The 12,532-nt window shown below is 31.0% G+C and overlaps 1 protein-coding gene across 4 annotated transcripts in view; it reads right to left on the minus strand.

The window, feature by feature from the left end:
* Positions 1-12,532, minus strand: part of LOC119083333 (myocardin-related transcription factor B-like) — a 68,185-nt gene that overhangs the window by 13,640 nt on the left and 42,013 nt on the right. For 3 of the 4 annotated variants that reach the window (XM_037193023.1, XM_037193024.1, XM_037193022.1), the window contains 2 exons: positions 297-485; positions 7-171 (listed from right to left, as the gene is read on the minus strand). In XM_037193023.1, coding sequence (XP_037048918.1) covers positions 7-171; positions 297-306 — 175 coding nt within the window. In that variant the 5' untranslated portion in view covers positions 307-485. Of the gene's footprint in view, positions 1-6; positions 172-296; positions 486-7,509; positions 8,154-12,532 lie in introns of those variants that run through there. The other variant, XM_037193025.1, reaches the window with a different exon arrangement.

Genomic DNA, 12,532 nt, shown 5'->3' on the forward strand with positions numbered 1-12,532 from the left:
ACTTACATTCTTTATTTTTATCCATTTGTGCTTGTAGTGGAGACGAATCCACGACAGCTTTTGGCGGTGATTGTCTTGAGGTCATCGAATTTGTTAGAGTTGTGTTAGATGCATCTTCCACGCTTAATAAAGGCTGACCGGATGGGGCTGCTGAGTTGCCTAGACTATCCCCTGTGAACGAATTTACGGATCAGATATAGGTAGCTAATCAATTCATAGCCAGAAATCAAAAATCAGAAGCCAAAAAAATTTAAAATTCAAACACATCTATAAAATAGAAAAAGTATCGAACAAACCTTCGGCCATTCCGTTAATATCGGCCAAATTGACGGTAAAATATTTTTCTGCCGTTGTTTGAAACGAGTCTCCAGCCGTTGACGATAGATTATCGAACCAGCTCGGAAATCTTCGTGTCAGTGTATCGAGTAGATCTTGATCTAGCGTTAAACGCCACAATGAAGGTCCATCCACGTCGTGCGTGGATTCTGAAAACAAAGATAGATAACACAAATTATTGACTACATAATTCAATGACTCAACGCATTCATTGCATCCACCACAATGTAAACAAAATGACGATTTTAATTTATTTTAAATAAAGAAGAAAAAAGAAAAAAAACAAGCAAGAGATTTTGGCACCTCTCTGATTTATTTTTAAATAAAAGTGCAGTCAATTGCAGTTATCTGATTTTATATATATATTAATAGAGATCGTAACCTTCTACTAGAACATTCAACCTGTTCGTTGAGAGAAATTAAACGCTTGATTTCTTACGTTATTGATTATGTAAATTCATGGTGGGTAAATTGTATACAATTTTATAATAGAGAAAACATATGCGCCTTGTGCCTTATTATTACGTGTGATGTTAGTGAATGAATTCAAAAATTATTCTTTAAGTAATATAATTTTTTTATAAGAGCGTTAACACCGGTAACAGGTTGGTGATTTTGAATGTTTTATTTATTTGTGGAAATGGGAAATTTCGTTTTTCATTGAGCAATTCAAAATTATTGCAGAATGAACGGATGGAAAATTGTGGGTTGAAATGCGAATCCAAAGTATTGTAAAAGAATTCTTTTAAGTTTTGAATCTTTTGAATTGAATATGTCAAACTGTGCTACGTGTTTTTATGTGTGGACAAGATCTAGAAGTTTTTTTTGTGGAATCTTTTTGAATATATATTTACCATTTACACAGCTAATTGACAGTAGGATTATTTTAACTTATTTACTTTAAAATACCACACAATATTATACTCAAAATATAAAAGTTAAAATTGATTTGATTATTTTCATTATTTTGTACTTGAAAGAAGTGATTGATTGAAGTAAATTGTGCAGAAACTGTTTGTATTTAATGATCAGAAAGAAAATTTAGAATCTGGTACCGATACCGATAACCTTGTCCTTTTATTCATAGATTCATAAACAAATCATTCATTGATCATAAACTCTCAACGACGAATCTTTTTGTTCAAAATCATATTGAAAGTTTCCAGGCTTCACTTTATTTGTCTGAGTAAACAACGAATAGTTGTGTGTATGTAGAGCTCTCAAGAGACCGTTTGTCTTTGTGAGTGCCATTTCCAGCATGAATACTTGAATAAGTTTATGAATCAGAAGTTAGTGGCTGTTTTGCTTTCTTTCAATGTAAATCAGTGTGAGATGTCCACGATGTGAGACATTACTTTTGTTATTCAATTCAAATCTTTATACATTGGGTGAAGCTGGGATTTTTATTTTCCTTATAAACATGAACTGATTCTTACTGCAGGGAGAGAAAAGTGAGATTCGACATGATTTTTAATTTGGGAGTAGGTGGTGGTTTGTAATCAAGGGTTTGACACAATTCACGCTATTCACATATATTTTTTGCCGAAGTATCTAGGGGTGTTTGTAATTGATTCCATAAGAATTTCGTTAATCGAAATTGTTATTTTATGAATTTGGTAAGCACACACTCGCAAAAAGAATAAAATACTAAAATGAAAAATCTAGATTTTCATTTGTTAAACAAATTTTGTGTGGAATCATTTACAAACCACAACAACTTCCAAAACGGAAAAAATGTCGAATATCACTTGTGGAATTTGTAAGAGAAAAATTGTGAAAACGTGAATTTCGTCGGTTGCATCCAGAATTCACAGGTCTTCAACAACAGTCACATTATAATTAAAAATATGTAATTCATTCACCACAAACAGATTCTTTTGACATCTTATTATATTTTCGGAGCAATACAAATCATTCATCACCATGATAAATAAGTCAAGATAATACACAACAACATGGTAAACATTCAGTTGCATTGAAATGTTAAGTCGTTAGGTTAAATATTTTTTTTTATCTTCAACGTCGCTTAAATACCAACATTCATATTTTTTATTTTTATTTAAAGAAAAATTATTTTTATCTTATTAATGCTAACCGCCAAACACATGTAAGCAAATGGTTAACTGGGTAAAAAAGCTACTCCTGATCAATTCATATGGAACGTTTATTCGGTGTTTACACACATTTTCTTAATTCTGTCGACTTGAAGAAATGATGAGGTATAAGGCGAATTATTCATAATAGTTGTAATAATGATGAAAATAGTATTTTTAGGTGATCATAATTTATAACGCTAAAAGATATTCGTCATATTTGTGCAAAACCCACGTGATGTTTACAAGATGTATGGAGAGATACGAAAAAAACACTCATTTTTGAAAATAAACCAAGGCGATAAAAGAGGAAAACAAAATAAAAATATTTAATGGAAAATAATAAAAGAAAATTAGGATTTTTAGTCGTATTTAAATCAAAAATTGGCCGACTTCAAAGTGACTAAAACATTCAACGAAACATCGTTAATGTTTTCCATTGTGTCTAAAATATTCATTCCAATTCCTTAAGGTTTCATAACAAAAATGAAACAAACAAAATCGACGTAAAATGTATATTTAAAATCCATTTTCATTTTGATTTTGAAGGACATTGAAATGTTGGTATAGCCATCAATATTAGTGCTTACAAGTGCGCAGTTTAATTTATTTGCTAATACTTAGGCTTTTCGTTTTTTTTTTAGCTGGGTGGATGCTAGAGGAATATGTCGGGAACCGCAAGCTCGACCGCAAAGCACTCATTGCAACTTTGATATTATTATCATTTTGTTGCATTTTTAGGTGCTTTTTAAACAACAGAGAAAAGATAAGTCAAATTCGACATGTTTGATTCCACAAGACCTTTTTTCAACAAATGAAAATCTAGATTTTATTCTCTGAATATTTGTTAGGAACTCGCTTGCTTCTTGTTGAAATACTAAAAAAATCTATATATTCATTTGCTAAACAAATTTTGTGTGGAATCATTTAAAACCCACAACTACTCCCAAATCAGAGATCTTCATTTCAGTCCTAATGACATAATATACTATTAAAATTAATCTATCAAAAAATGCTACAACAATCTTCTGAATTGTGTTCTGTATAGTTCCATACTGTTGACTCAAACTTTTAACTTGTCGACGTCGACATGAGTGTTGTTTCAAAGGTAATTCAATAAACAGACATAAATATCTGTGTGGCTGTTACACAAAATATCGTAACAACGCTTAAAACCATCCATTTGTTTACAAAAACTGAACACAAGATTCATTGCGCTGAAGCGCTACTCGTTAAATTAATGTCGATACACAAACGTATTATATGTAGAGCATTTTTCTGCTCAAATTTGTAGTTTACAGTTTACGGATTCAAACTGGCATGACGACGTGTGTGTTTTGTTTTGTGCTAAATAATTTAAGATTGTTCTCCAATTGTGATGAAAAGAATTAGGGGGGTATGACGTATTTGAAAATTCTTAAAATAATGTTTAAACAATTTGTAAGATTTCTATTGATGAATGAAAGGATATTACGCACTAAACTTTAACTTGGGCAAAGAAATATTGAATTTTCGGAAGTTATAGAAATATATTTTGTTTGGGTTGTGTTTGTGTATTTATTTTTGAATTAAAAATAAATTCACATTCCAATAGATTTTTGGGTGGGTCGCTGTTAAATATATAATCGAATCGTCGCCACATAACATCCAATGGTGCTGATGTAACAGACGCTTGCATATTCTATTAAGCTTCAATTAAGGCGTAAACTAGTAAACGTTAAATAAGTTTTAGTAAACATTATCAACGGTTGATTCAACGTAAACAATAATCAAGACATTTTGCTCTGAGTTCTTGGTTGCTTGCATTACTAGCTTTTATGTCTTTGTTACATGAAATCAATATAAATGTTTTATTTTACCAGGCGAGAAAAAGTCTGTGCACACAATCTTCAATCATTGTCATTATTTATGTTAAAATTGTGTACATTCATAAATCAAACTGTCTTGAAATAGAAAATTAAAGAAATTGTCCAGTTCAACATGTTCGACAGAAAGCAGACTGACTGATTTAATCATTTAAATCAAAACAAACGAGCTAGAAGGAGTGTAATTAACAATGTTACACTGGTTCTAATACATGTAAGATTAATGGGCGATAGCTCCCAGTCTCATAGCCGATACTTCCAAAAAATATATGATCATGACTACATAAAAGAATGAAGTAGATTGTCTGGATTATTTTCAGGTTTCAGGTATCGATTTCACATTTAAACTTACATTTAAGCCAGAATCTTAAAAATCATTGTTGATTGCCAATATAACTTTTGCTTCTAAAATTTCATTTACCATTTGTTACAGTCTCCTTTTCTTCACAAGAAGACAAATACGTCCTTATGTACGTGCAAATCAAACCCCTTATTCAATTCTAAGTCAGACAATGAACAATCAGAATATATTTATTGTACGTGGTGGACATAAAGTCAGTATGTTACTATGAATACAGGACTTCGTGTGGGCGTCATAGATTATAGTACAACATATATTACAGGATTGAGAACATGATGTTCATTAATTTACAAGAAAATACGACAATCGATATTAATAATAATAATCATAAAATCGACAATTAATTATTGATTTTTTACACTTACACAAACACATACCCACAACATTGAACATATCTCATCGTATTGATCTCGAAATCCAAATACATCATTTTCAAGGACGGTCATCAATTATAAATAATTTGTTCGACTGTCTTTCACAAAATAATAATTCGGTATTGGAATATTAATATTAGAAAAATGGTCATTGAAAAAGAAATTTTTTTCTACATGAAATTCGTGGCGAATTCTATGTATTTGGCCATTGGACACACATTACGTTACTTGTATTAATTGTACGTTACTGTTTATTTTTATTTGATATATTTTTTGCATTTTGTTTTTCTAACTTTTAGGATATATGACGAGGTCGTTCTCTTTTTCTTATAAATAGAGAATTAGATTACAGGTGGTAACCTCATTTTGCTGAAGTTCTCCATTGAATGAAGTCAAAACCATGCGAATATTATCATCGGGAAAAAAGTAGTTCATGGTCACACGTTGCACAGCTTTTTTTCTTAGAATAGATGACAGATCATTGGAATGGTTTACTTGGCTGGAAGATATATTTTCCGCTCAGTAATGGTATGCAGATTTTATCAATTGGATTGCTCAAACTATTTTATATAATATAAATGAGTAGTTCATTACTTAGAAATGGTAAAACGGTAAATGCCATCTGTATCTTGTTAGAAAAGAAATTAAATTTGCAGAAAATAGAAACGTTTATCTGACCCATCCATTCCTATAATGATAATCATTAAATAACAGTCGATACTTTATGTGAATGGTTGGAATGCCTGTTTGTATGTTCAATCTTGTCGTAGCTACCGTTTTCACAACAACATATCCTTGACAGCTACGACCTGTCGCATCGAGAGACAGCAGACTACTGGAGGCCTATGAAATTCTTTAGAACAATCAATCCTCGAAAGTTTGAGTCACTAGATTTTTAGAAGTTGAAGTCCTGTAGACGTACGAATTCTCGAGAGATTTGTATCCACGATAATTGTGGATAGAGTTATACGAATGGGTGAGTTATTCCAGAGAGTTAATACCTTCATGTTTACAATAAAATGAGCAATTGAACTCCCATCCCGTAGGAATTTACGGTACTGCTAATTTCATATAACGTTGCAATGGTTTATCGGTTAAATTAAAACTAGTTATGATAAATAAATGGCAATATAACGGTTTCAATTCAAATGTACGTCCACAGAGACCGACTGTTATTTTCCCCGGACAGCGAACGACAAACGCTTCAAAATGTGATTGTTCTGGGAATATATAAATTCAATAACATCTGCGTTTAATTGAAATGTTTCGACAGGTAGTTTCTACTAACAACCAGTAATTTTATACTTGGTTCAGAAGGAATATGTACTACCTGCCATGTAGTCGTATACATAAATCAAACAAACAACTTGATTGAATGCAGAAAAGGATTTCGTATCCAATTTTCAAAATCAATAAAGCCATGCACATAATTAAAGGACAATGCAACCACATTTGATCAAATGAAACCCATGAAACCATATGGTTTGTTGTTTGTCCCTGAAGAGAAGACACGAAGTCTTTCATTTAGCATTTGTTCGTCATGGCGTAAAATTATGTAATGATTTTCTTTACAGTAAAATGTCAGCAATGAATGATTAACAGTTAAAAGGGGTCTTGCCAAAAGAAAAATTATCCATAAACAAGTTAACAATACACGCCAAAACCGTCACCTAACATATACAAAGAAATTTATCGTCTTGCACACACAATATCAGCAAGCCAATGAAATAAATTATATTCTCAAGTTAACACAAACAATCAAAAACGAAAAAAACCACAATTTTCACAAAATCTCTCATATATATTTTCCAAATAAAACACCCAATTTTCCACCGAATTTATTTTTAAAACAAAATAATCAAACAGATTACATAACAGAAAAATATAGAAGAAAATAATAAAAAAAAGCGCATAGAGGATATATTTTGTGAATACACCACGAATACAATACAAATGAAAATAATAATAAAAAAAAGATATGAAAAAGTAAATATATATAAAAAATGAGTAATTAGAACAGAATCTCTCGATCTAGGGTACCGTATATAATATATATACACCATGATGATGACGCTGTATAAAACAAAAATTATATGTGTACAAGAACATAAAATTTATTGGTGAAAGAAGTAAGGTCAGTGATTTCGTTAATAAACCATTATAAAGCCAGATGGTTATAAAAGTTATGAATGTTTATTAAAAAAATCTTTCGATTATCTTTTGAAAAGTTTTTCGGTCAAAGCATAATTTTTTATGAAAAATTAAATAAACGAAATTGAAGATGGATGAAATGGATGGAATTACAACAAAAAGATATAAGATTTTTCATTCAATTTTTTTTTTGTGAAATGAAGAAAAGTGAATTTTTAATGGTTGGCCGTATAGAGAATCAAACTATAAAATGTTTATAATGTAATAGACGATCATTAAAAAAATTAATAGTTTTAACTGAAAGCAAACTTGCAAATAAACAAACTTACATTAAAAATAGACGTTGGATAATGTAAAGAGTTGTTTGTTTGATAGTGTTCGTGCATAATAATCTGAATGTTTTGATGGTTAACATTCACAACATCTGCAAACATGTTTGTGGTTAGTTGTTCTAATTGTTATCCAATTTTAACTGTTTTTAACACAAACAACGTTGATGGATTTAAACATTTATAAAATATCTTCATTTTCCAAGAATGCGAAATGAAAACAATTAATTTGAACATAAGTAACAATATGGTCACCACATCACCTTTTTTTTCTTCAATCTAATTACAAAATACAACACAACCAAACAGTTGGCATAAAAAAACATAAATTTAATGTTCATAGTATCATGCAATTGATTGACCACATTTTTTTCTAATTTAAGAAAATCACACTTTTCACCAATAAACAGTAACTATGGGATAGCTATGAGCATCGTCTGCATGAAAATGAGTGTGTGCACAAAAGTGAATTCTATAAAATGTTTGTTTTAAATATTTAATTTTTCAATTTGCAACAGACAACTTAAAATTTATTGAATCAAACGCAAACGAAATAACGTCTTCAGGTACTTTGAATTTAATGTCTTTGCCACTTTTAATTTACAACAACCACACGGACCACTGTTGAATGACGTTTCATTCAGCGACAGAGCCGAAGAACATGTTTTTGCATTAACTTTTAAAATTTATTGAGAAAGATTCAGACCGCAAATTTTTACAATATTAAATGAATAAAATGAACAAGAGAGAAAAATACAATTTGATATCATTGTTACAACGAAAATGTGTTTCAAAATGAATGCTAATGTTGTTATATTTAGGTATGATCGAGCGGAGAGAAATATGTCAATAATATTGTTGTTGGAGAATATTGTCTGGCGTTGTGTATAGGTATTGTATAGTTTAATCAATTTTATTGATTTACTGTATTGTAGTATTGTTAATACCGAAGGTAAATGCTAACGAAGTTTAACAGTCTGTATATACATAGCGATGACGTATTCACGTACGTATTGTTTATTGTAGTTGTGATGGTTTATTTAATTTTGTAGATTGAATTAAATGTATTATATTGTGCTATCGAATGATTCGGATGTGGCGATTGAATTTTAAGCAACAAGAGAACGAAATTGAAATGCGGCAAACGTCAGAAAAAGTAGACAAACTAATGGATTTTATTATAGTTACAGATGTGTAATCAAATGGTAGATACCTCTAAAATACAGCCGTTGTAATTTCATTATGTGCATCACATGCTATGAGAATAAAACAGAAACGAATCAAAACAGCTGGTACGCATGTGTTGCATTTGCTAATAAAATGGACATAGTTGAAAGAAAATGTATAAAATGAAGAGACCAAGAGACTACAGTATTTATTAATGAGTCGTATTCCCTAATGACAATAAAAATCTCAAAATGTTTGCAAATAATAGTATTGAGACGTGATACTGATCACTTCTCACATTTTGGGACTCTAATTGTCCCCATGTTGTGAATTCTAAATGCGGGACAATTTGTGGGTGGGTAAATTTTGTTTTAATTAATTCTAGCGAATTTAGAAGCCGTGCTTCTGGTCGTACAACCTGAGTTAATTGGATTTACACAAACAATTGAAAAACACCAAAATACAGAAACGCTTTAATATTGCACAAACTACACATTGTGCAGTGCACAAATGATGATTATTTAGGTAGTTTGTTGCGGTTCTGGTTCTGATAAACGCATCGAAACCTCAACAAACGTTTTCAGATAGAATAATTCCACATAGAGAGTATAATATTAGTTGCTGTTCCAACCTTGGAAAGTATTGGATAAATTACGATTTTTGCTAACATAAATTTACGCAAAAGTTGGAAATTTGTACTTCTCCATACCAAAATATGAGGGATCACACTGTTTTCTGTTAACTTATAATTATGAGTCAGAATTGCAATCCTTGTATTATTTTGGGTTCGAAAGTTTTGATAAAATCGCTCATCTTTTCATATTATTCACTCCTGTAGTACACCTGTAGATGTGTTCAGTTACTGAATTTAATTAATGAAAACATGAATTTTTTGAATAAATCACAACCCCCTGTACATTGGTCTAATAAGTCAGATTTTTCAGATTTGTAACAGTCCATCGGTAAAAATTTTCATCCAGTGTCCGTATAGAAATGGAAAACTCAAAAAAAAAAATCAAATTCTTTCTTTTTGTACACAAAATTTTGTGTTAAATACAAATATTAATTGAAAACGTGATCATCAACTACTTTCACATACACGTGTCGCCTCGGTAAAGCTATTTCAAGAATAGTATTTTTAAAGTTATAGCAAGCAAAAGATATATAAAACGTCCACCACAATGCAAGCGCTGTGTGAATGACTATTCATTTCACATTGCAGCTCGCATGTACTATTTGTGAAGAGAAAATAATTAAACACAAGGTATCAGAAATAACACTCTACCACGCCACGTAGAGTACTGTTGAAAACACTACGGGCTCCATAAAATCAGCCTGAATTCTGTCAGTAAAGGTACCGTGCGGAATAATTTTCTCTCGTCGATGTGCCAAAATCTCAGTTGAACATTGAACGTAGTCTACCAGTCTGCCAAAGCGGCGTCATGATCAGAACTTCATTAGCGTAAGCAATTTCGATCTAATAACGTACCCTATCATTTGTGAGCAACGTAAATCTACGATACTGTCATAATAAAACGAACCACAAACCTTTAAAATAACAATAGAATTCTTGGTGTTTGGTATGTCTACACACATAAAATGCTGCGGCGTTTTCATTTATTTATTACATGAAACATTTGCTGTCGGACACATTTTTAAAACAAAAATTTGTTGATTATTTTCGCTTTAAAAAAAAAGAAACCGAACGAAGTAATTTATAGTCTAATGTGATTTTGCAAACATTTTTTTTGTAGCTTCATTTCAAGGGCAATTATGTGAAGAATAGTTCGAAATATGTGTTAGCGTCAAAAACTTATACAAAAAAAATAGAGATTTCTACCACACGTAAAATGTGTGTGTGTTGTATGCAAATCATTTTCCGCCTACGAAATCGTAAAAACGTGTTTAATATCTATATGATATAAATCCTACCGTTGATGCGTATGCCTCCGACAGGCTGATTTTCATATAAATTTTTTTAAATACATATCAACTAGTACATACATTCTTGTCTTAGAGTGAAAATGGGAATAAAAATAAATTTAAATATTGTTTTGATAGGGATACAGCAATTGTATATTTAAAATTAGGTGTCACTCTAAGCGAGACTATAAGTTTTCAACAACTTTGGCGTTCGGCGTTTTATAAAACAAATGAATATAAACAAATCACTCGAAAATTTTACGGTGAACGATTTGGAAATTAAACTTAGAATAATCTACGATATGGGTTTGTTATGGACAAAAAAAGAGTGCAGGTTATGTAATATATGTTTGTTCAGTTTGATTTTGATCATGCAATTAAAATATTATTCTTTCATTTTTGATTCTTTTCTGTTGTCGCTGCGTGACTTCATACAAAGAATTATGGGCACAGTTCGACGCTAGATATACCTAGACTGGATTTTCATAGTTGAAAATCAAAATAAAACAAATGATACGTACACATTGCGTGTATACAGTCAAGAAAGACAGATTTCGGGATTTTAGGAGACATCATTGTTTTCATCGATTTTTCTGTATTCTCTCATTTCGCATGGTATTTCAAATGGCATGGTATTTTTTTTCTGTATTCTCTCATTTCGCATGGTATTTCAAATGGCAATTGAGAGAGTGCTATCTCTAAAGAAACCCGAAATCTATATTTCTCCGACTGTAATGTAATTTTACTGTGCGATCTCCGCAATACAAAATGACAATTAAAAGTACAGAACATAGTATTGCGGTTCTTCGAATAAATTTTACTACGCGCATAATTCACAGCGCTCACTTACCACAGTACAAATTGAGTGACAACGTTCACGTTTAATTGTCATTTTATATTGCGAAGATTCTAAATGTTGAGATCACAAACTAAAATTTTAAACTGAAAAGACAATAAAATTTGGTGGAAGAACCGCCGTAAGATAAACTATGGCACTCACTCATATTTGTATTAGTCTAGATATTCATAATGTCATTGAAGGTTCATGATTGTCTTTTGGTAATAGTTCAATATTCTTCCTGTTTTATGGCTGCATTATGACAGGTTATTAACCAGGTTATAAAATGCGTTTTCAATCCGACTCATTTCAGACCCGATTTACCTATGTATTCCACCCACATGTTACATTGTCATATACATGAGACGTACTTTAACTTTGTTCCCTCATGTAAAATGAGTTGGATTGAAATCGCATAACAACGTTTGGAAGTTTTAATTCCATAACAGTAAAATGGAAGGAGGTAGATGCAAGTTAGTAAAGATATGAAAATATGTTTGATAAAATGTTAAGTGTAACGCCATGTGTCAATACAATATAACGTTATTGAGCGCATTATACCTGTATGTTTCGTTTGAAATTCATATGATCTGAAGAAAAGAATAACTTAAACTCATACATATCGTTACACAACACTTAACGTCAACACACTTCTTTCCTGATTTTACTTTAGCGATAAAATTCATCAAAACACTTAAGTCAATTTTAAATTAAAATACATTAACTAAATGTTCGCTCACATACCAAGTTCTCTTTCATCCTATCTCGTCTCTGTACACACAACATATATACGCATATTATACGCCCAATGCACAAATTCTACTGCACACGAATGAAATAAAATAATTCGGATGTATTCTGAACTAGATCATATCTTAACTTTGGCATTCATCTATTTTTATTGCAAAAATACCTTGTTTTGACAAATGTATTTACAAGATAACTACTAATAAACTGTCATAGAAAATTGCGACAAAATTTATCAAATGAATTTAGTAGAATCCATTCGGAACACTTTCAGTGTCCTGCTTATTGTTTGTTTTGGTACAACGAAAAAGTATGATTTTGTGCAGCAATCTATCGATTTGATCGATA

The sequence above is a fragment of the Bradysia coprophila genome, unplaced genomic scaffold (assembly GCF_014529535.1).
Source record: "Bradysia coprophila strain Holo2 unplaced genomic scaffold, BU_Bcop_v1 contig_588, whole genome shotgun sequence".
NCBI lineage: Eukaryota > Metazoa > Arthropoda > Insecta > Diptera > Sciaridae > Bradysia > Bradysia coprophila.